This window comes from Chaetodon trifascialis, chromosome 4 (assembly GCF_039877785.1).
Source record: "Chaetodon trifascialis isolate fChaTrf1 chromosome 4, fChaTrf1.hap1, whole genome shotgun sequence".
NCBI classification, from domain to species: Eukaryota; Metazoa; Chordata; class Actinopteri; order Chaetodontiformes; family Chaetodontidae; genus Chaetodon; species Chaetodon trifascialis.
Genome location: NC_092059.1, coordinates 26,590,187 through 26,614,891, shown reverse-complemented (window position 1 = coordinate 26,614,891; position 24,705 = coordinate 26,590,187). Strand labels below are relative to the sequence as shown.

Sequence of the window (24,705 nt, the reverse complement as noted above, 5' to 3'; positions counted from 1 at the left end):
GTGTGTGTGTGTGTGTGTGTGTGTGTGTGTGTGTGTGTGTGTGTGTGTGTGTGTGTGTGCGTGTGTGCGTCTACATGTATAAGTTCTTCATATCAGAGGAATTATTTGAAGGGGGACTTTGTCCTCGTATACCAATCCTGTTATTCCTCACGTCTTCAAAGCCACAGAGCTGTTGCTGATTATGGAGAACTGTGAAGGTCAAAAAGAGAAGCTGTTGCATCACACTTTTTGCTATGCAGAATTTGTTCTCAGGCTTACCTCTGTAAATGACTTGTACTTAAAAAAAAAAAAGCCTACTTTGATCTGCAATTGCTTATAATGGACGTAGTTATAACTCATTAAATGAATTACATAATTGATTAGGCAATTTTTTTCTCACTGTGGCAGCTCTGCATTTCCTTTATAATTTGTATATTGATACAGTATCAATGTACAACGCAATACATCCATCGTGTACTGAACCAATATATCCACTATACTATATGTAGAATACAATAATAAAACAGCAGTGGGTTTAAAATAAATAAATAAATAAATAAATAAATCCAAATTGACTAAAAAATCTGAAAATTATGGACAGATTGATGAAAATGTGGCTACCTCTCAAGTTTTTCTAATGGTGTGTAGTCTGTACAGTATGTGTGACCTTTCAGAACTATCTTGTCTTGTGTGACCAACTATACTCAAGCCAGAAGGTGGCACAGTTGTGAAATAAGTACTTCTAGTACATGTTCTAGTAGGTGTGCTCTTTTTTTTTTGTTTTTAGAGGTACTTGATGGCCAGCTGGTAAACTACTATAGCTGGTGAAGTAACATGCCAGCCAGCCAGGAACACGCTAGTGATACTTAGTCACAAAAGTAAATTAGCAAAAAGTTGCAAACTTTGCAAAAATGTACATATCATCAAACTGATGATTACTTTTATAGACAACATTAAATCTCCATCTTTTAAACTTATTTCTATCACCACTGTGATTCAGTGGTGGAAGACTGAATCACAGGAGATCAGAGATTCTTTAAGGACCTTTGATATGAACTTCTTTTTTGGTTTGTTTGTTTGTTTGTTTTGCCACCTTTCTGCTTAAGGTTCGGTTAAGTTTAGGTACCTAAATCTCTGTTTTAAAGTTTAGGAATGATCGTGACCTTGAATCAATAAAAGTGAAAATGTACTGTATTCACAATAGTGCAGACAACTTAACAGTTGCTCTATCTGATGTTTTTGTATTTATTATTTTTTAAACAGAAATGCTTTTGAGTTATAGCAAATATAACACTTTTATCCAAGTCCTCTGAAATGATGGGACTCTCACCTCGATTAAAGTCACATCAGAAAAGGCGTAAAGATAGCACTTCACCATCAATGTCGAGCTCAAACAGCAACATCTCAAAATCACATTGAACAATGCAGCCTTAAAAGTTGAGTGACCCATCCAGCCAAGACAACAGCCACAAAAGTCGCCTCCATCTCCATGATTTATTCAAAAACAGCTTTAAAGTATGGTGATGCTTCAGTCACAGACGTCAACTATCATCAACATCTAACTAGAAATTACAAGTCAGCAGTGGAGCGGCAGTCAAGACTGATAAATACCTTAGTTTAGAACTAGTCCAGACTTCAAGGTGCAAAATGTAATAGTGTGAAGTAAATTACATGCATTATCACTTTGTAATGCCAATGTGTGAATGAATTGTAATGTGTCTTGAAAAAAAAAATTAGACCAACCCCAAATCTTTTGGTTTCTGTGTAAAGTACTTTTTCCTTTCCAGGAAAATCCAAAGCATTTGACATTCATGCATGCTCTCAGAGCCTTGCTTCTCTTAATTTCACTCCCATACAGTGCCAACGGAGTGCAACACTAGCTAACGTTAGCTTAAAAATGCAGTCCACTAACGTCACGAAACACCCACCACCACACAGAGTTCAACACAAGCAAAGACAAAGCTAACCTACAGCAAAGCATGTGAAATATATGCTGATATTGTGGTTTAGCTAGCTAATGTTAGCTTGTTTGCTGAAACAGACAAATTGCTAGTTAGCTGAACAAACACTGTCTTAAATGGATAACATCAGCCAAATGCAGATTTGGCTGATAAATCGGTTAGCTTGTTGGTTGCAAATTACTTTTTCAGATAACTTTATATTATTAGTTACACTAATTAGTAAAATCAAACATGCTAACATACTAAACTAGTATGGTGAATAAACATTAGGCTACCTGCAAAACATCGGTGTGATGTCACTGTGAGCATTAACATTAACAAGTGCAGCTTCACAAGATTTGAGCTTATTGTTCTATTGTAAACACCGGCCTTTTTTGGTCTGTTTTGGTGTAAAGTTCCTTAATGACCTATGCCAGCTCTCTGCAGTGTAGTATTAAAAATGATGCTATGGCAGATAACAGCAATGTATGCTCATATTGCTGTTCCACACACAGATCAGACCCAGGGATATTAACAAGGCTTAGATTGTACCCTTTTTCTTCAGGGTTCTCTCAAATTCCCACAAACAGAAATGTATGCCATCTGGATAATTGGATGATGCAATAAAAGAAAAATGTTAAGTTAGAAATCCATTGTAGTTGCATTCACCTGGACTCCCCCTCCAGTGTAGGATATTCTCTACCATCACTTGACATACATTTCTGGAAGCAGATTTTTCTGTTGTTTTGCCACACAATTATGTTGTCATGTACCTACAGTAAATCTTTCAAGAAGATCTACTGCCCCTTCTTCTTAAGATTACACTGTCATTCATGACACATTGAATGGTTAGATTATGGGATTAACAGACTATGACTGTCTTATTTTAAACTGCAGTAGATCATCATGAGATATGCAGTAAAGATCCTTTGATTTTTGATTGAATGTTAATATTTCTAAGAATTCTTACATTCTACACAAGAGAAATGTTTCAAAGCTGGTAGAAGGAGGTAGAAGTAGAGGACCATGGTGGACAGATTAGGTACATAATATTAAGCATTTGCCATTCGTGCAAAAATGAGGAAGAAATTTCATTTGTAATAATTTTAGTAACACTGGATAGCTAGTGTTAGTAATGAAGCAATGTAAATTTTGGGTCTCTGTCACTGGCTACCACCGGTTATGAGAGCTTATAAGTCACCTTTTATAGTGGAGAGCTGAGAAGCACAAAAATGCCAGCTGTCAGTCATGGAGTGACATATTGAGCAGAGCTTCTGCACAGTCCAGACCATGGCAGAATATTTCATATTCAATGACAATGTTTTCTCTTTTTCTCTCTTTTTTCCCTTAAGCATTGAAAAATAGGTTAGAATGAGAAAAAGAAAAACTGTTTGATGATTGTACACAAACTCTTATCCCTGGCATTACATTTGGATGCACAACATTCACCTTGTCCCCTAAATCCTGGCTTTCCTCCTTGCTGTAGGCACACCACAGTATTCATAAGTGTTAAAAGTTTTGTTATTTGTACGTTTCTTGTTGTCAGCAAATCCTAGAAAGACACCAAAACCAACACAACAAAGTATTGATCCATTTCATAATACTTTTCCACTCCTTATCTATGTTTCTACTCAAGACATACATTTTTAAAAACGGATGACAAATATGTAGTTCATGTTTTAAAATGGGCAGTAGTTTCCTAAAACAGCTAGTTCCTATAGTTTTTACAAACACTATAACATCAGGACTATTTTCAGATGCAGATTAATATGTATTTGTTGTTCTACTGATTATCAGGGGCAGCAGGATGGTGTATGTAGGATTGAGTCAAAATACACTATAGCAGATGAAATGGAACATATCACCCAGTCCAACAAACAGTGTGGCTTGTTTATTGTTAACAGTGGATGTTTTAGTAGAATCAATTATTTGTTGGTTTGTTTTTAATAGGATTTGTTTACAAAACCAAAAATATAGATTATATATCATCATATATGGTTTGTTGCTAACACATATGGATTGAATGTAGCAAAAGTGTATGTACTTGGATGGAGAAAGTCAAATTAGCAAAGGCCTTTGACGCTTATTGTGCATACTTTACAAGACTCCAGTGCCATCTTCAATGAAATGCTTCTCTGAAAACTAAATAACACATTGACTTCCAAAGTCAAATAGCATGTGCATACAAAAAAAAAAGAAAAGAAAGAGAGTCTGGTTTCAAGGCTTTCACTCTCCAGCAGTGATAGGTATCAGGCTAAATTCCCACTGAAGTGTGTGTGGCTGTAACAGGAGGTCAGCAGTTAAATGAACTTTTGTTCTGTTTTACTGAGAGGATCCTTCATCTGCATTGAGCTAGAAGTAATGAAAGTGTGGTGGAGCATTGAAGATTGATGCCACAGAACTCCCAGACCTCTTCCCTCTGCTTTTTACCCTCTCCCCTTCATCTATAACCACTCTGCCTCTTCTTTCCTGCCTTCCTGTTTTCAACTTTTTTGCTTTGTGTCTTTTTCTCTTCACTGGCTCTCTCTCCCCTCCACTTCAGGATTCTTCCTCTAATTGCCTCTTGTCTGTGTATCTCTCTCTCCCTTTTCTCCCATTTCTAACTCAATTTCTTCTCGATTCTGCTTTCTAAATCAAAAGTGGCTACTCTGTCTAAACAAGGACAATTCAGCAATGAGTCAGGCATATGTGACCCATTCAGAGCTGAATTGATCTGGAATAGTAACTGATTGAGTAACAATCAACAGTATCACAATTTATTATATTCTTTTGTAGTTGTATGGATGGGTATGGTGTAACAACTGAAACAGATGTAGAAGAAAAAAACAACAACGTTTCATTGTTTTCCCAATATAGCCTTTCCTGCATAAGTAATGTTTTAATAATTCATCATTGTTGTGGTTACATAAACAGCCTAAACCAAACCAAGCATGGGACAGTACACAGGACATGAACACTGATCCTGGTGTCCTGGACTTTGCTGATGGCTATATTCAATGGCATTTCTCTCATAAACAAAAACATGATAAATGTAACACGTAACCAAGCTCCCAGGAGCAGTGCTCTGCTCAAAGTTGATTCAGTTGTTGTAGCCACAACTAGAGTTGCAGGTCATGTGACACCTACTGGCCCAAAGAGACTTATTCAAGCAGATAGTCATTACAAAAGAAATGTCTCTAGATTATCAAAATCTTATCCATTGGATCCTGTAAAAATTGGAAAGTCTCAATAAGCCATATTAGTTATTTCCCTGCCATTCATATGTGCTGGGAAAAAAAAAAAAAAAAGTGAGCCAGTTCAGCCTGTGAACGACCCAAAAACATAAACAATGTTTTTCTGCTCATGTGCCCAGTGAGTCTCTTTCATTGGAATGAACGGGACACTATGTTTAAACACAATATTTAGTTCACCTGCATATTGTCCTCACAATTCCTGAACACATTTTATGTATGACCCCACAAAGACCACCATCAGCCAATAAGCATAATTATAAAAAACAAACAAAAAGAACAACCATAACAAAAACACCTTAGACAATTGCCAAAAATTAAAAACTTTTTCTATTATGATGAAGCTTTAAATGTGTTGTTGTGAGGGTTTGGAGGCTTTAGAGAAGGTGCTTTCTAGTTTGACACATTTCATTTTGAGTTGACTTATAATTGGTCTTATAAATGGTTAATTTTAACTTTTTTTTAAGTTATCCCTTTATTCTGACAGTCGTAACGTTTGGTTAACACATTGTGCAAGAAACTAAATCCAAAAAATGCTTTAATAAACTGATTCATTCGGACACACAAAAGAGATGATACAAAGGTCATATATTATATGAAGGTCTTCTTTTTTAGCACAATAAAATAAGCCACAAGTGTAATGAAAATCGGCACTGGATAACTATTTAACCTCTTTATAGGGATTCTTCTGGTATTCATGACTAGTTACTGCATCATAGCTCTGAGCTTTGCGTCATTTTCTCTTCATGGTACCTTTTTTCCTGATTTTTCCTGACTCCAGGTGATTTGAACCTGTAATCATTTTAATAAACCATCTATTAAAGTGACACGTTTTTACAGAATAATGGTCTATATATTTGACTACAATTTTGGGGTGTTTGATTTTATTTAAATTTTTATATTTATTTTTTTAAACTCAAGTGGTTATTGATCCAGCAGTTCATTTGACCTTTGATGATGGAGCGTGTAAAAAGGATTGTTAAACTTGATGACATACCAAGACACGAGCTGGGAGGTTTTATATAGCTGATCTCCAATCAGAAGTCACACACATGTGCGCACACACCACACACACACACACACACACACACACACACACACACACACACACACACACACACACACACACACACACACACACACACACACACACAGTCTTTATGCATGATCCCAGCCCTGGTGAGGCTTAACGATGCTGTTTAGGAGCTGTATTGAACCCAGAGCTGGTTTACCTGTGCAAAACACAACCACACACATGCACAAATAAACCCATAGACGCACACATACCTTCACCATCTCCCAGATCACATACACATACTCAACACACCCGTACAGCCACAAATTCCTGCTGCACACACACAAAAACACACATGCTCAGATCAAGTACTTAGCTTGATGTCTCAGTGTAACTTGTGTTCTCTCAGTCACATTAATGTGTGTAAATGCATCGCACCACCCTGCAGTGCTTTTAGTCTTCATAATTGTGTGCTGAGTGGCCGTGGTCAGTCACTTAGCCTAAGCAGCTTTTAACCACATTTATCACATTTTCTTCTATATCCAACACTAATGCAACATCCATTACCTTGAGTCAAATGAGCAGTCTTAATCTGACCCTGGTGGTTTATACTAGGCTTTCTACGTACACTGCCTGGATTAGCTCCAGAGAGGTCAGTATGGATCGCAAATGTCAACGTGCATCATGCTGATGAGAAAAAGTCGGTAAGCAGTACATTGGAATGGACTTCCTGGTAGGCTCTTTTAAATTTGAATAAATTATTTATACCTTTACAGAACAAGTTAATAGTTGTTCCATCATTTATGTCCTTCACCTTTTTTTTTTTTTTTTTTTTTTTTTTTTTTGTTAAAACCTCTGAAAGTAGAGAAGAATTCTCTCTATTGTGAATACATTGATAGTGTACTTGTTTTCAGCTGTGGTCCATGTATATGGAACATGTCCAAAGCAACATGAGCACTGTGTGAGGCCAGAGCCTCGTTACTTTGAATGAACCTCTGGGAAAATCCTCAGGGTTGTCCAGCAAGAGTTCCAGTAAAACCTGGCTCAACATTTGACCCAATGCAATGGATGTCAACCAGCAACACACTGCGTTGAGCAATCAAATGCAATTTATCCAATAGCCCTTACCTTAGAAACATTTTTATGACCCCAGAAGGTTTTTATGGAACTTTGGGACTTCAACTGAAAAAGAAATAATGTTAAGCATAGAAATAAAAACTGCTGAAACTGTGTGAATGACAATTTGATGCATTTGTAAATCCAGGTGACATCATGGCATACAGGAAGGTGTGTGATGCCCAGGGTGGCCCAATGGTCGGTGAGGTTCTACACTGCTCTGGAGCTTTGGATCTCGACTGGGACCTGGACAAGGAGGAGCTGCAGGAACCAGGACCTAGTATGGACCGCATGCAGATGCAACATATAGACTGCCAGAGATCAGGTAGGCTTCGCTTGAACTGATACACACTCACAAGTTCCTATAAACTTTGTGCTGGTTAAGGTTGGAATGCTCCCATCAACAGTGTTGTCAGCAGATCCCAAATTTCACTTGGACATCAACTGGTCTTGCAGCCAAAGTCAAATTAATGCATTGTTTACAACTGCTGTCTGATATAAAATCCATTGTGAACAAGCGATTTTGATGCCGCAGAGATTTTACAACTTATAATACATAAAGGTTCATATTGTGGTGTGTCATGTCATGCAGCTGATCTCACTTAAAGAAATACAATGTGTTTATGCAAGTGGTTGGTTTGCTCTGCTAAGAGGATAATTACAGGTAACATTAAAGGTAAATGAACACAGTCTGATTGATGTCAGGACAGTTAACATTATGAGTTTGTGAATTATTAATTAAACATTTTCTCACATTAATGAGAATGTCACAGCTCTTAACTGTCAAACCAAATATGAATTTGAGTAAAAATATAACTCACATCGCCTGCAAAACTGTTAAATCTCCTTTATATCATGTACTTCTGTATTATGACATGCTCTTGGGATCTCCCTTAATGTAATAAGGATAATCTTGTTAACACAGTGTTCTCATGCCTGGTTCATTATGCATGTGTATGAACTTTTCTGACACATGTTTAACTTAAACATGCTTACAATAATAACATGATTCAGTGTTTAATTTTCCTTGAAGTTGGTGTTTTTTTTTCTTTTTTTTTCCACCTTGCCAAAACAAGTTTCTTTCTCATGCTTTTGATGATCTTCAAAGGGGTTTTGCACAGAAGCTCTTACACATAATTTGAAACAACCTGTCACTGTGCATAAATGCTGTATTTAATGTGAGAAGTTTGCCACTGCCAGCAGTTGCAAGAGTGAGAAACTTAATAAGTACCCTAAAGCTAGACTCGAGTTCCTCAGCTTTGAAGGCCTCAGTTTTGAATTGTGCCTGGAGTTCCTTATCAGTGGCAGTTTTCTATCCTCACAAATGCCTTCTCAAAGAAATGGGCTGAGACTTTCAAAACTAAGCATTAAGTTTTTATTCCATTTCCCATACAGTTTATTTTAACCATTACAGTCGATATCTGTTGTTAGTAAGTTATAAACAAACCCAACTCTCCATGATAGAAGAGACCTTAGTGGCTAAGCATGCAATTGTTTTTATTTTTTGTTTTCTCTTGATCATGCATGATGATCATAAAATTGAAACTGTTGTGACCTTGACTCAACACATTTTGTTCTGACACCATTGTGATCTCAGCATAATGCAGAGTCTTGCAGAACCATCATTTTAAAAGTCTGCAGCCATGCTCGTGACTCTATGAGGCTGTACTTAGCATACATAGCATGGCTTTAAGCTAGTGCTAATGTTGACATACAAACATAATGACAATGCCAACATGGTGATGTTTTTGCAGGTGTAATGTTTTCCACGTTCATAATCTTTTACCAAAAATACTGAACACAAAACTTTTAACTGATGATTGCACTAGATTAAAAGTCAGGGGATCACCACCAAAGTTATTACAATTCACCCTATGATGAACATATGAGAACCAAGTTTCATGGTAATCCTTCCGGAGGTTTGGTGGTGGACTGACCAATCAACCCACCGACCCTCAGATCAACAGACCAACAATACCATAAAAATGACTAAGAGTCTTATACAGTAGACCTTTATATAAAACCTATGTTTGTGGGTAAATTTCACTCAGATGCCCTCTTCTACATGAATGCACAGACACAAAATCAAAATCTAAAATTCTGTTGACTGCTTTGGATTGGTTCTGTCGGGTAAAATCTGCAAGAAATTTCTGAAAGACGGTGTGAAAAAATGACCTCCAAACGTCTGAAACCTGAAAAATGTTTATGTGCATTTGAAAGTGTAAAAAGTGTTTTTATTTATCATGTGGAATATCTCTTTTTTTTTTTTCAGTGACCCCCACTCACTATTCATCTGCCATCATCCAAATTGTCCAATACTCTGTTGACACTTAGTTTAGTCAAATATAGTGTCTCTATCAAAACATCTTATATTTCTTACTACTTCATTCTCTGACAAACCATATTAACATTTTATAGATTTAACATGATTGTTTGCCTGTATGTGAGTGTATTTTAAACAGTGCAGATCAATTTAACCCGTAACACACTGCTATCACTTTCAGGGTGTTCAGACCCCGGCCCTGACCCTGACCCTGAGCTAATGGAACCTATCCAGCCTTCTGTCTCAGTTTCACCACATGGACGATTTGAACGACTCCAGGAAGATCCCAACTACATCTCCCACTTCACCAGAGCCCCTGGCCATAAAGGCCAGCGACGACTCCACTGCTTCCTGCTCAGGTAATTCAAGAACTCATAGAACTCAAGCCAGGTTTTCCTTGCTACAGGTTATGTAGGTCATTTTCATTAATTTACAACTTGTTCCTTTTTCAGTCATCTAGTTAGTTTAGCTGCTGTCACCAAATCTACCAAAATGGACACTTTTCAGGATTAACACTTAAGAACAAGAAGGTCTTAAAAAAACAAAACAAAAAGACTATGAAGCTATAAAATGTAATTGTGAATTAATAGCAATTCACGCCAGCATGTTGATGTGATCTCACACAACTCGGTTCCTCCATATTCTGCTTTTGACTGAAACGGGGTGATCAGCCTTGTGATTGTCATGGATTCTGCCACACTGAATAGACAATTGTGGATTAACTTGGACCCAAATCCACACATTTAGGATGAATCATGATGGACATATAGAAATTTAATTATGTTTGATAAGATGTGCTTGATGGATGTGCTGTTTAAATGAATGTCCTGTTCACCAGTTTACACACATAAGCGTCTTTACGTCTTTACACATAAATATTTCCTTTTCCTTAATGTAAATTACGTTCAAAGTGGAACTAACTGGAAGTGCCTTTGTCTCCTCACTGCAGCAAGCACATACATTATCATCTACCCTTACACTTGTGCTTGCCTTTTTGCATATCATCATTTAGACAGTATGTACTGTATTCCTATTACCCCTTTCACTGCCATTAAAGGATTGCACCACATAGGGTAAGAATGAGGCCTGAGTACCCTGACAACTTTCCCAGACACCTGTCAAATGACAAAGCACCTGCTAAGATGGAAAAGTTGCATGTTATCTAGATAAGGACCACTGCAGGATGCTTAAAGTCAAGGTCTGAATGGTGCCGTAATGCATTAAACCACTAGCACCAACACTGACTCAGCTGCTATGAAAAGGTAATGGCAGCCTGTCGAATGGAATGTCAGACTGCTTATTAAGCATAAGCACCATCGTAACTTTTAGGTACTAGAAGTACGTGTCGGACTGTGCTGATCAGTGTGTCCCTAGTTTAACAGGAAAGATTTCTTAAGAAAGTCTGTCATATATATCATCTCTTGAGCAGGAGTTCATTCTTGATCTTGGAAACACTAGACTGATGAAAAAACCTGAACTCAAGGTCTGCTTTCTAGCTTTTTCCAGAGCGTCTTAGTGGCTTTTCCCCACATCTTTTACTAAACAAACATGTAATATAATATTAAAAACTCAAAAAAAAAAAAAAAAAAAACTTAGTAAGTGGACATAACAAAATCCCTTGATTCATTTCTGACTGCTAACTCATTCTTCATAGGTACTTCCTTGCAGGGGTGGGGCTTTTTGTCCTGGGTCTTCTGATTGGCTGGTTCAGTCACACACCTGCTGTCAAACCACCCGTTCCTCCTTCTGACAGCTCAGATCTGCTGGAGGAGCTGCTGAAAGGAATCACAGCTGACAAGATAGATGCTCTTCAGAGGTAAGTCCTCAACTTGGGACATGTAATAATTGGGGGTGGGGGGGGGGGATCAGAATCAGGATTCCTTTATTGATTCCAGAGGGGAAATTGTTTTTTGTACAGTGCTCCACACAAAACAGAATTACAGATTAGAATAAAAAAGAGAGAAAGAACAAGAAGGAATAAATATGTATATAAAGGCAATATTAAGAAACAGAATATTAAAACTAAAGATATATGTAAATAACACAAATTAAGAAATATACAACACAAAATATGCAACACAATGAAATGTACAGTAATAAAAATAAGTAATATACTGTGTATATTGGATGTGCAAAAAAATGTGCAAAATGGAATCAGATGTGCAAAGTGAAATTGTAAAATATTCAACAGACCAGACGGTGAAGTCCAAGGGCCATTCAGAGGGAGGAGTTGTATAGGTTGATGGCCACAGGCAGGAATGATTTCCTGTAGCGTTCAGTCCTTAGTTTTGGTGGTATGAGTCTCTGGCTGAACGTACTCCTGTGCCTGGCCAGCACATCATGAAGTGGGTGTGAGACGTCCATGATAGTCCGTAGCTTATTCAGCATCCTCCTCTCTGACACCACCATCAGAGAGTCACACTCCATCCCCACAACGTCACTGGCCTTGCAGATCAGTTTGTTGAGTCTGTTGGCGTCTGCCATCCTCAGCCTGCTGCCCCAGCATGCAACAGCATAAAGAATTGCACTTGCCACCACAGACTCATAAAAAATCCTGAGCATAGTCCGGCAGATGTTGAAGGACCTCAGTCACCTCAGGAAATAGAGACGACTCTGGCCCTTCCTGTGGAGAGCGTCAGTGTTCTTTGCCCAGTCCAGATTATTGTCAATATGAACCCCCAGGAAGGAGGTTGCTAACAACAGTCAAAATGTTGCTAAGAAAATTCTGAAAATAATCACGCATCATTCTGCTGGTTTCTGATGTATTGTCAACTAATAACGTGAGCAAAAAAGAAAATGTGCAAACAGAACAGCATGTATGTCAATTTTGGTAGCAGTTGAATGGAGACTTGTGGACATATGGATGTTAATTGATCGAAAAATATATAGTGACTGGCTTCTGAATTGACCATAGGTTGCAGTGAAGCAAACGTCTGTCACACATCGGTGGATGTGCTGAAAAAAATCTAAGCTTTCTAGGACACACACTGTAATTTCAATGATTTTTGGAAGTTTTAACTGCGATAGAGATGAAAGAGTTTACACTTATAGACCAATCCCCCTTTCACAAATCATGACCAAACTTAAAACAATGTGGACAAAAAAAAAAAATCTTTTGTTTCTGAGGGTACCTAAGAAACAGAATAACTGGTGACATAAATGGTCACAGGAACTACCACAGAAGCAGTTTTGAGCACATTGTCAGGTGCCTTTATGTCACCACAATATAATATATATCACATCCATCCAAGATGCATTCACGAAACCTCATAGGTGTGAGATCAAAATGAATAGCAAACAGACAGAGAAGATCATAGTTTGATTTCCCTAAGTCTAACATCACCATAATCCAAAGTGCGACTTCTTGCCTTCTGGCCAGGCACTGTTCAATTTATATCCAAAGAGGAAGAGAAGGACTCAGCGGTGGGAGACACAAAGCAGAAATGAGAGATAAAGTCTCACAACCAGGGAGCAAATCTATTTTCTAACACTGATACAAACCTCTGTCAACCTGAACGCTGCCTTCTCCAGGCCAAAGGATCATGGGATGCCTTGGTATACGTGTGTCTGTGAGATAACTGGCTTTGCCACTGAACTGAGACAATCATCACCATGGTTTCCCTCTCTGAGTTTTCCACGCTTTTCTTTATTTATTTTCTCACATTTATATTTGAAGGTGCCAGAAACACCCCTACCCACCAATCCATTACCACCACATGCTATATGTCAACCATACATGAGGATGATGATGTATTTGATTCGGTTGATGGATGGCAGCAAAAGCTACCTATGAAATTAAATTGGTTATTTTCACCACCAACTAGTCCTCAAGTAATGGTGTATAATTGATTATGTTTCATTTACCAGCCTCTGTCTGCTGTTGTTGGTCAGAGACCAGCATGAACTACAACAACAGGGAAAGATACAACCCCACATTATCTTTAAACCTTGAACTATTGTGACCTGTAGTTGTTCTCTGCTGTACAATAACCCACATTTTCACAATGCAGAAGGTTAAATTAGCTAATTGAAGATGAGATCCAACATAAACATCCAATCATGTTATGGTTTTGGTCACTGGACCTTGGGAACTCTTAACCAGCATTATTTCCTCTGTGCTGTGAAACAGTACAAACACTGCATCTTGAGTCAAAAATTAGATATCATCTGATTATAATTTAACAATCCAGTCCCTAAGCATTGAAATCACGAGTGCAATCATGAGTTGCATTCAGTTGCAGCACTTAGTATCAGTGTGTTGAGATCAGGATGGACGATGTGCATTCAAAGTGCAAATTGTTTGTTTTCAGCTCTAGTCTGTTGCATCAGCTCTGAATATCAAAACTTGCAAGCTGCAAATATTTATTGAATATCATCACATCAGATCAGAGCCATATAATGACTGATGGTTTTAACAAAGAACCTGATATGAAAATGTCATTGCTATAGTTAGTTCTGTGATGTTGTACTCTATGTACAGAGCTTTGTGTTCCAATGCAAGACATTGAAATTCAAGATATGAAACTGATGCTATTTGTGGATTATTCAGTTTGGCACGAATCCATTGAACAAATAATGATAATATATTGTCAATCACTAGTCGTGGCTGTGGTTTGTTTATATAAGTGGGTATAAGTAGGAGTTTTTGGCGCCAAATAATATGACGCAGGGACCTTTGCCATAGCTAAGGGTTTAGGGAATGGATGCTTCTGGACTAATTCTGCCAAGAACTCATAATGAGTTGGCTCTTTCACTCAGCCAACAACACATGTTCCTCTGCATTCAAACTTTTAGGTTTTCTTTTAGCCAGATTATTCTATTTACTTTACTGGGCACATAAAACTGAAGTAAAGCTACCTGAGTTCCTTTGTACTGAGTCTGGGAGAAGAGAAGCAAAGAGAGAGCGAAACAGTGGCAGACAAAGTGAGAGAGACACATAAAGGGAGCAGTGACGACCGAGGAAGACAGAGGTAGACTAAGGCAACAATGGCAGTAGGGGAGCATATTTTAACAGGATTTGTATAACTATGCAGGGGAAATATCTCAGTGTGGACAAATTGCTGTTTGGTGTGTGGGATTCTCATTACGAGATTGATTAAATGATTGCTGTATCTGCCTTTTGCAGATAGAACTGCTGTAGGGACTTATGTAGCTCCATATTCAACAAATAACGATCAATATGTCCTCAGCTCAGATAGATGACTTCTGCTTGTGTTTATTATTTTATATTTCCCACTTTTCTTGTTTCTTAGCCGAAGGGCCTGCAGTGTTTTTTCCTCTTAATAGGGGTGTCAAGGCAAAACATTACAGACTTTTTTTTTTTGTCTTTTTCATACTCGCACTGTTGAAACTTTATGCGTCCCTTTTTTTTTTTTTTTTTCCATTTACACTTCAAAGAGGTGTACAAGCATGCAGAGCTACTTTGAGAGAAACTGGATTAAGTTCAAATCCCTGGAAGATGGTTTCCCACTGCTAGTATCTTGGCCTCTCGAATACTTACCTCTCCAGCTAATTATACTACTGTAATAAATTCATTCTTACAGCTGCAAGAAAGTGCTTCAGAGTGCTTTATGTTTTTGTTTTTGGGGGGGTTTTTTGCATGTAGTGCCACACATGTCTCAAATGTAAACACATGCATTTAATATTGTGTTTTTAGGGGGTAATCCTTGAAATGCTGTTTTAAAGCCCTGGGCTGTAATTGCTACTGATTCTTGCTGGATGATGTGTTGGGGTGACAGATCTTTATCTGGTTGATATGGCTTTACCCGGATGATATACTGTGTATCTTGCTGTGCTGGCACCAGGACAGCTAGCATCATGGATCACTATCTTGTTATGCCTGGAGTCTTGCTGCTGTGCATTCTTTGTTTTTTCCTTGAGATCTCGGTTTATATGGACCTTATTTGACCAATGACAAGGCAGATTATGGAGCTAAATGTTTTGCTATAACTATTGCAGTACTTACTTTATGTATCTAGAGGGACATTATTCCCTCAATAATATGTTTCAGTTAGACTGATGACTGCAGTTGTTGCATAAAATTCATAAATTTTACATTGAGATTTCCACACTAAAAAGTGACCTCTTCCAGTTTTTTACACCAAGTCACATCAACAGTGAGCTTAAATGGGACTCTAGGTGTTTATGCTTATCTGTGTAGATGGGTATCTTCATAGATATCTAGTTAGTGAGCAGCTACATGACTGGTCTTTTCATGTCTGTTTCGGCATGGCAGCCTAATGGTGACTGCTTCTTATCTCTATCTCTTTTAATTAGGTATGAAAAATCTGCTTAATATGGGAAGTCTCAGACACCTTCATTAACACTAAGGACCTGGCTGGTGCCAAGGTGGCAAGTTGGGTAGCATGGATATTGTCACCACCGGTATTGCTCCTCCTCTGCGTACTGGAAAAGCCCCATTTATGTCTTTTAAATACAAGAAACATAACTGAGTCCATAGGCAAAATATGAAACAATCTTTATGCAGCAGAAAAATGAAAGTTCTTAAACAGACATTTTATCACTAAACAAACCAAAGAGATTCTGGTGTGTAGGAAAGCTCAGAAAGGTCAGTCACAGTTAAATGCTTAAAATCATTAAAAAATTAAAATCATTCTAAGCGTGTTAATGCTGTAGAAGATGTGCAGAAAGTAACCATGATTTTGAAAAAGTTGTGTGTGCCTCTGTTAGGTTTGTCTGAGCAGGCAAACATTAAGTTTACAAAACTGTGTGTTTATTACAGGAAAAGCTTTCATGAGCGACAATTTGGCAACGTCAACCAGTGGTAGATTAATTAAAACAGACATTGACATATGCATATGGATGACTGGTGATTTCAAGTGTTAAATACAATTAAAATCATCAAAGAAAACAGAGTGGAAAAACTGAACATAGCCTGGCCCAGAGCCTCAAAGTGGAAAACTGTTTATTCCACTTCAGCTTATGTTCACCAGCTGATTACACCACTAATTGACTTTGTCCAGTTTAAACTGAAAAACTGAAATTTATTCAGACTTTTCAAAGACTTTCAGACGAGCTGACCTCTTTGTGGAACCCAGTGAAAGAGAAGGATTTCAGGAGTTCTGTGCAAGAAAGCTGAGCCACCTGCAAACAGATTGTGGAGAGAGAGCAGCTGAAAGTCAGCTGAATGTAGAGGCGCTTGTTGACTAGAGTCATGTCTCTGGAAAGTCATTGGAAGGTTTTATGGAGTTTGAGCAGCCTCAGACACTAATCGCTGAGGTGGAGCTGTAGTAAATAATCACCCTCTGCGCTGCATTTCTCAGCAAGCTCTCAAGCTTCTCTCCACCACTCAAACAGCTTGTTTCCTCCAAGGACTGAGGATTGCAGCTGAGGCTACAGTCATATATGGCGTTGAAGAAATTGCACTTGGCATTTACTTAAAACATGTTAATGTGGGTTCATAAAAGACAATTAACCGATAATATTTCAATTATGTGACTGGACGCCACACCTGAATGTGCATATTAGGGCTGTGAGGATGACATATTTTCACTTTACAATGTAATGATTAAAAGAGCACTTTAACATCATTAAAATATCTCTATCTTTCTATTTCTCTAAAATATCTCTATCAATATTTTTGATAACAATGGATCAAATGACTGATTAAAGTGAGAAGAATGACAACCCACAGGTAATTATCATTAGGTTTCCCTCATCTTTATAGAATGTTTTAAAGCCTTTTGGCTCATTATTTAATTTTTTTTTTTAATTCTACTTTTTATTTTTCCAACAGCAGCAGGCAGACGTAAGTTAATATAATGGAGCATTTAGCAGCTAGAGAGACAGATACTTCTCAGGAGTTGGTGGAGAGCAAAACAGAGCTAAAAGTGGCGTGAGTATAAGACATATACTCATGCCAGAGACATATGGTCGGCCTGTTGGGTGGAAAGAAATATAACTCCAAATTAATGCTATGCTGCTTTGTTTCTATTGAATATATGAACAGGCAACTGTTTGCTAACACAGTTGCCGTATATAAGTTATAGGGTGAAAATACAATATATAAATCCCGTGTTTACAGCAACAACAGACAATGCAGGTCCAGCAATCTTTATTGTCCTTTTAATTTTACATTACTAAATTTAAAAGTTATTCAACGAACATTGTGTAATATCTCCTGCTAACTGATATTTGAAGTCAGCTCAAAAGTTTCAGAATATCTAGTGAGTGAATTTACTGCAGTAAACTTTTTCATGTTGTGAAGTACTGAGATGCTCACTGTGGAGAGGAGGGTGAGGATAAATGTGTTTCTTCGCAGCAATCAGTAAATTCCTATGCCCCTGTACACTTTCAACAATAACAGTTCTTAGCAGGGATAAAGTCTGTCCAGGCTAGAACTGATTTGTTTTCAACTGACATGTTCTTGGCAAGAATTTATTTATTTATTTATTTTTTGTTTTGTTTTGTGTGTGTGTGTGTGTGTGTGTGTGTGTGTGTGTGTGTGTGTGTGTGTGTGTGTGTGTGTGTGTGTGTGTCTCTGTGTCTGTGTGTGCGTGTCTGTGTCTGTGTGTGTGCGTGTGTGTGTCTGTGTGTGTGCGTGTGTGTGTCTGTGTGCACACATGTGAGCCCAAATGCCAAATAAAGTGGGCTTGAAAAGTACAAGAAGAGCCAGTGATTCTTATAAATATTACTGTGGCTTGGAAATTACACAACGTTAGAAATAACAGACAGTAACGGTGGTAAATCCTTAATATAGTAAAAGATCAGGTTAATTCAATAAATGATTAATAGGAAATGCCATGTGAAATGGTGCATAGAGCTCTATCACTGAAGACATTTCTCAGTGCAGTTTCTGAAGGCTGCCTCAGTGTGGGTCTTTTGACCTTTTTAGACCTTTATGTGGGGCACCTCACTTAATAGAGGTTGTCTGTGAATATCACCTTCTGAACAGTGTTCCAGTGTGACCGTCTACAGGTACTCATCTACCTTCCCATCACTGCTGCTCATTTCACTGATTACTTCCTCTTCTCATTAAAGTAGTGTTAATCAGTGAAATCAGCTGCTTTAGTGACTGATTGCAATGACTCTCTGGCACAAGCCATTTGTGGATAAATTAACCCGAGTGCCTTATATTCCTTAGACCTATAGACCTTCCTGTTATTTTTTTTTTAGCCCTCAACACTCAGTTTATTAAAGGGGACTTTCACAGAATCTGTTTACAGAGTCTTGATGAGTTCTACTGCATATGGAAAAAAAAAAAAAAAATGTTGTATGAAGCCTTTTGGGGCTCCAGAGGGAGCTGTGTGAAGTTAGATAAACTGCCTCGAGTGATGTCATTGAAGGCCTCAAGTATGTGGGTGTAGCAGCGAGTGCATATTCAGTTGTTTCTCTTCTGAATCCTTAAAAGGCAAAAATAAGTCCCACTGATGATGAATAATAGAGTCCTATCACAACTCAGATGAATGAACCAGTGTCTTCTGTGGAATATAAGTACATCCACCACATGTAGTTCGATGTCCTCACCATCCCACAGTGGCAGGAGTGTAAACACCTGACAATTCTCACAGCTAGAAAGAACTGGGGCCAGTGACATAAAAATAAACCTAGTTTTTGACTTAAATCTAACTTTTTTTTCAGACTTCTTAGAGGAACTTAAGTTTACCTGTTGCATAGAGCTTCCCTATGAGTGACAAATATAAGACTGACTTAGATGCCGTGCAATGCATTATGGGAAAATAAGACACTTCACAAAAGAGAAAAAATGGTGGATTCATGTGTGACATTTAGCGGTGGAATATCGACACATTATACACCTGCTGAGAACCTATGTCTGCTGGAGTGAGAAACGTTAACAGAAATCTGAAGCGACACCCATCTGTAAAACCATCAGAGATGTTTGACACGTTTTAAGAATATTGGAGAAGAATCTCAAAGAGGAGCCTGGAAATGAGAAAATCCAGCTGAAAAGACAACTGATCTCATCCTTGAAATTTATGGAAAAGAGTTTGGGGAGTACCGGGAGGGCAAGAAAGAGGAGCGGAGGGCGTACCGCCTGAGTAACGACTGATGCATCTCTACTGTCAGCGACACACAGTAGCACCACAGGTAACATCCTCAATTACCCCAGTGTGTCACTCAATGAAATACCACATTAAATAATAGTATGTTATTATTTGTAACATTCCATCTCTGCAATAATAACCCTGGTCTATCTATCTATCTATCTATCTATCTATCTATCTATCTATCTATCTATCTATCTATCTATCTATCTATCTATCTATCTATCTGTCTGTCTGTCTATCTATCTATCTATCTATCTATCTATCTATCTATCTATCTATCTATCTATCTATCTATCTATCTATCTATCTATCTATCTATCTATCTATCTATCTAAACACATACATATGTAAAACACCATCTCAGGGCTGGGTTACAGGTGCATACTACTTGTGTTCAAATTGGGCAGGTGAGGACATACTTCAACAGAGCTTCAGTCATTTTAGGATGCTCAAAAAGGGCCTAAATGACAAAAAACTATGCTGTCTCTGCATTCATATATTGAGAGACGGTGCTACTTACACCCTGAGAACTGCTGTATGTTTCGCGCTGTGAAGACCTGTGCCACTGGTCTGTGAGATATACTCTGCTGCACCTCCAATATTTGTATTCTTGCATTTACATAAATTGATAAAATGTGTGTGTGTGTGTGTGTGTGTGTGTGTGTGTGTGTGTGTGTGTGTGTGTGTGTGTGTGTGTGTGTGTGTGTGTGCATGTCTGCAAATGTTAAATATGGACATCGACCTTATTTTATTATTATGGCCTGTTTATTTATTTTTGGCTTTGGACAAAGAGGATAGCACAAATGGTCGCCCTAAAGGTGACACCAGTACAGCCACAGATACAAAAGGAGCTGTCCATGATGCTGAAAAAGTGGCCCTAGCCATGGTCCTGGAGCGGCAGTACAGGCATATGTAGCATATACATTTTGTTTTTATTTTGGAAGACCTACAATTTCATGCAACAAATCAAATCTTGAAAATGATTCAAAACTGTAACATAGGTTAATAAAGTTTGCCATTCCATTGATTAGCGTGTGTTTTGTTGCTTGTGTGGGTCTGGGCCTTTAGTAACAAGCTCAAATATGAGAAATGCAAACATGGATGTAGTTGATTGTGGAAGAACTGTATTGAGGCTATAGTCTGTGGCCATCATGCAGAGGAGATAGTCCTCCACCAGTGGCTGATGGACAGAGCAACCAGCTCCTTGCTCCATTTCTGGCTCATTTTCCTGTGTGGGCGCTGCCTCCTCATGTCCATGCTCTGGCTCATCAGGCTCAGGAAGGGCTAGTTCCCTGAAGTGAACAGGATCATTCTCACTTGAACAGTAGTTTAAACTGACAGCACCGATTCAGCAGTTTTTCACTTATGATATAGCTCCCAAACACATGATGGTTTTGACCACTTGGCTAGTTGCCATGTTATAGAAGACCACACAGGCACAGATGATTTTGAAGTCCCTCACTGGTGATATCTGAAGCTGTCCATGGAGGCAATGGAACCTCCTCTTCCTCAGTGTTCGGCCGCACTTCTGGTTTTGTTGGGAGCATGGCTGTCCTCACTTTGATTTGTTGGCTTTAGGTGTGGGGTGAGGAGCCAGGGTTTGAGGGGATAGCCAGAGTCACCTAGAACACCACCAATAAGTCCCCGCTCAAATACCTGTCTAGTGTTTGAAAGCTGCAAGATCCTGCAGTCATAGGTTGATGCCTCCCAGCAAGCCACACAATTTGTGATGTATTTGTATGTCGTGGCGTCCCTTTCTGTTGACATGTACGTGCTGATCTACAGACCAGCGCCTGAAGCCTTACACGTGTTCCATCGTTTTCTCTGACCATATTTAAAAATCCTGCTACAACATGACACTGCACTTTAAGCTGATTCAGACCTGCAATGTTTGATGGGAATAAAAGAAGCATCTTGATGAGTTCTCTGGAGACCCTGTAGAAGATCTGTGATACAGTGGATTTGTTAAGTCCAACAGGATCATCCACAGAGTTCAGGAAACTCTCTGTAGCATAGAATCGTAAAGCTACACACTTGAGAAATTGCAGGGGCACCATTGTTTCTTGCTATTAGAGGGTTTATAGCATCCTCAAGTTCCCCAGCCAGCAGAAAGAGTTTCTCCAGGAAACTGAAATCTCTAAACCAGTCTGTGATCATTGTATCTCTCGAATGGGTTGTTACTCGCCCTGAGGACCCTTTTCTTAGGGCTTTTTACAAAAAACAAACATTTGCTATCTTCAGCACAGAGCAACCACTGTCTGTCGTAAGGAAGTTGAACTTTCACCAACATCAAGTTTGCCCCTCTCTTTTCCTTTTTTTTCTTCCATTTCCTTGATTGTGAGATTGTTGTCATAGCAACACAGCACTCACCTCAGGCTTAACCAGGGGAAGAGAGTACCTCAAATGCAGCCAGACTTAATCTCTATGCAACATGCAGGCCTATTTAGACTACTGTAACCTGACGAATTAAGACCAGTCTAAGACCAAGACAAGTCTTAAACTAAGTTTATGCAACGGAACCCAGGGCTTCTGTACAACAGTGTGATTTACAAAGCTAATTTTGTTTTGCTAAATAACAAAAAATGAGCCCCTAAATAAATATTGTCAATTAAATCACCTCATCTGTATCATCTGTAATGTGGTAACATGCCTGAACAGGACTTTCAGGACTTTCAGGACCTTCAAAACAGGGAAAAACTGATATGCAGTGTTTAAACTTAACTGCTGGCAAAGCTTTCAACACATGTGGTTTAAAGTATAGCAAATAAACTATACCAGCCAAATTAACTTACAACTCTGATTCCATAAAAGTTTGGATGGCTGTAAACATAGATAAAGACAGAACACAATCATTTTCAAATGAACTGTGCTCCTGAGTCCTTGTAGTAATACCCTTTGTCCAGTCATGTGTTCACAGAGTGGTCAACCTCTCTCCATCCTTACTTGCGAATGACTGAGCCTTTCCAGGATGCCCCTTTTATACCCAATCATGATACTCTCACCTGTTACCAATCAACCTGTTTACCTGTGGAATGTTCCAAACAGGTGTTTTTGGAGCATTCTGCAACTTCTGGAGTCTTTTTTGTTGGTTATTTGAAATGTGTTGCTGCATCAAATTCCCAACTTTTTGGAATCACGGTTGTAGAAAATTATTATCATGATCATTATGAGTACTCGGGTTAATTAACTAAACAAGTAACAATCTTTATTTTGATTACAATTACACTTATTGCCTGCGTAAACGCCTTTCTTCCCTTAGGTCATGTTAACTTAGGTTACATAGAGCTTTGTATGTATATACATGCATGCAGACTTGCATATCCGTGCCTGGTGTTTGTGTGCATGTGCTATGTGAATTTGAAACACAGCCCGTACCAGAGTGACACTGTAATGACATGACAGCCATATCAGTAAAACTGTGTTTGGCGTTCACAGCATCAGATGGTGCAACATGATGGTGAATAGTAAGTAAGACAATATCCAAACTGAGACATTATGCGGTTTGCAGCAGTTACATTCAAATTATTCTAATGTTCAATGTCCCAGTGTTTGGTGTCGAAATATAGAGGAGGCATATTTTATTCTCATGAAAATGATTTCTTGCTGACACAAAGTGACTGGGGGAGGAGGGAACGAGCAGAGAGAGGAATGAGAGAAACAAATGAAGATGGAAAGGGTGAGCGGGCGTCAGTGAGTGAATACAAATAGAGAGAGAGAGAGAGAGAGAGAGAGAGAGAGAGAGAGAGAGAAGACAAGAGCATCTTAGGCCATGATAAACAAGCACTGTGTTGATGCGGTGTAAACTGGCAGTGTTTTCTGCAACAGGCAGAGGAAACGGTTATGAGGATTATAAATTATGTGGTGGATTAAAACTTCTGTGACACAGAGGCTTCTTTCTTTCATTCCGGACAGTTTTTATTGCCAACACGTTATGTTTACAGGATAAAGTTTACTGTCATCTAAAACCAATATTTTTTAGTGAATGGTTCATCAAATACATAGACCAGTCTTTGAAAACTTGTTTTACAACAATCCAAACTCAAGGTCCCTTTAGTCATTTTCCAGAACCAGTTTTCCCAGAGTTTGCTCAGTTGTCGTGGAGGCATCTATCTCAATGGAGATCCATCCATGGACGAAGGATCAGGCTATATGGGATAAGTGATCTAAAACATATTTAGATCAACATTTCACATGCACCCCACTTACATTTCCACCATGTCAGCACAGGAGGTGTAGTGCCAGCAGCATGCTAGCAGAGCAGCAGCATCAGTTCAACATCTATGTCTTCACAGGATGTGATCAGGCACAGCGGTGAGAGCAGGTCACCTGTGTTTTGGCAGTGCTCACAACCCAACACACAATTACTGTGTTCTATGTACAACAGAGGAAAAGAGCTTTGAAGATGAACAGAGTGCTTTGAGTGGTATTTGTGCTCATGCAGCGCAAGTGAAACATGAGCTGTTTCACAGCATGTGTAGACAGCTGGATTGATTAAAACAGGAGTGTATCTGTTCTGTCAGACACGTGTGAGACCGATGACTGTGAAACACGGCTGAAGTGCCTCCCGCATAGACATGCCATTGGCCTGTTTATGCATCTAAAGTTAATTAGATAGGTGTCTACAGTAATATCAAGAAAGCAAAGTGCACAGTAAATACTGCTGACAAGCACTCAAATCACCTCAGTTGGTTGTTTAAGAAATGTTCTACCCAGATGCACCTGTCCTTTCCTGACCTTGAGATTCACTTTGCCATCTGTGTGGTATTTTGGTGCACAGTGCGCAGCAGGGAGGAGAGGTGCAGGCAGGTTGGAGGCTCATTTAAATGATGTAGCACATAGCCAGTTGTTGGTATTTTGGTGAAACTTGGGCTTTGATGTGGTGAAAAGACCATGTACCTATGACTCCTGAGGAATATCATAGTAAAGTAAGTAAGTAAGTAATAATGCTTAAATTGTAAAATCATTTCTTTGCTCTACAACCAGCAAGATGCATCAGAAATTAACCTCTAATGTGTGCTCACAGGAATGATGATAAATCAGTTTGTAATTTAATATGAGGGATTCTTGCAGTATC

At 38.7% G+C, this 24,705-nt stretch overlaps 1 protein-coding gene across 2 annotated transcripts in view; it reads left to right on the top strand.

The window, feature by feature from the left end:
• The window catches only part of LOC139330296 (inactive N-acetylated-alpha-linked acidic dipeptidase-like protein 2), a 520,996-nt gene that overhangs the window by 181,708 nt on the left and 314,583 nt on the right, over window positions 1-24,705 (top strand). For both annotated transcript variants that reach the window (XM_070961134.1, XM_070961135.1), the window contains exons 4-6: window positions 7,429-7,605; window positions 9,785-9,962; window positions 11,258-11,419. In XM_070961134.1, coding sequence (XP_070817235.1) covers window positions 7,437-7,605; window positions 9,785-9,962; window positions 11,258-11,419 — 509 coding nt within the window. In that variant the 5' untranslated portion in view covers window positions 7,429-7,436. The remainder of the gene's footprint in view (window positions 1-7,428; window positions 7,606-9,784; window positions 9,963-11,257; window positions 11,420-24,705) is intronic.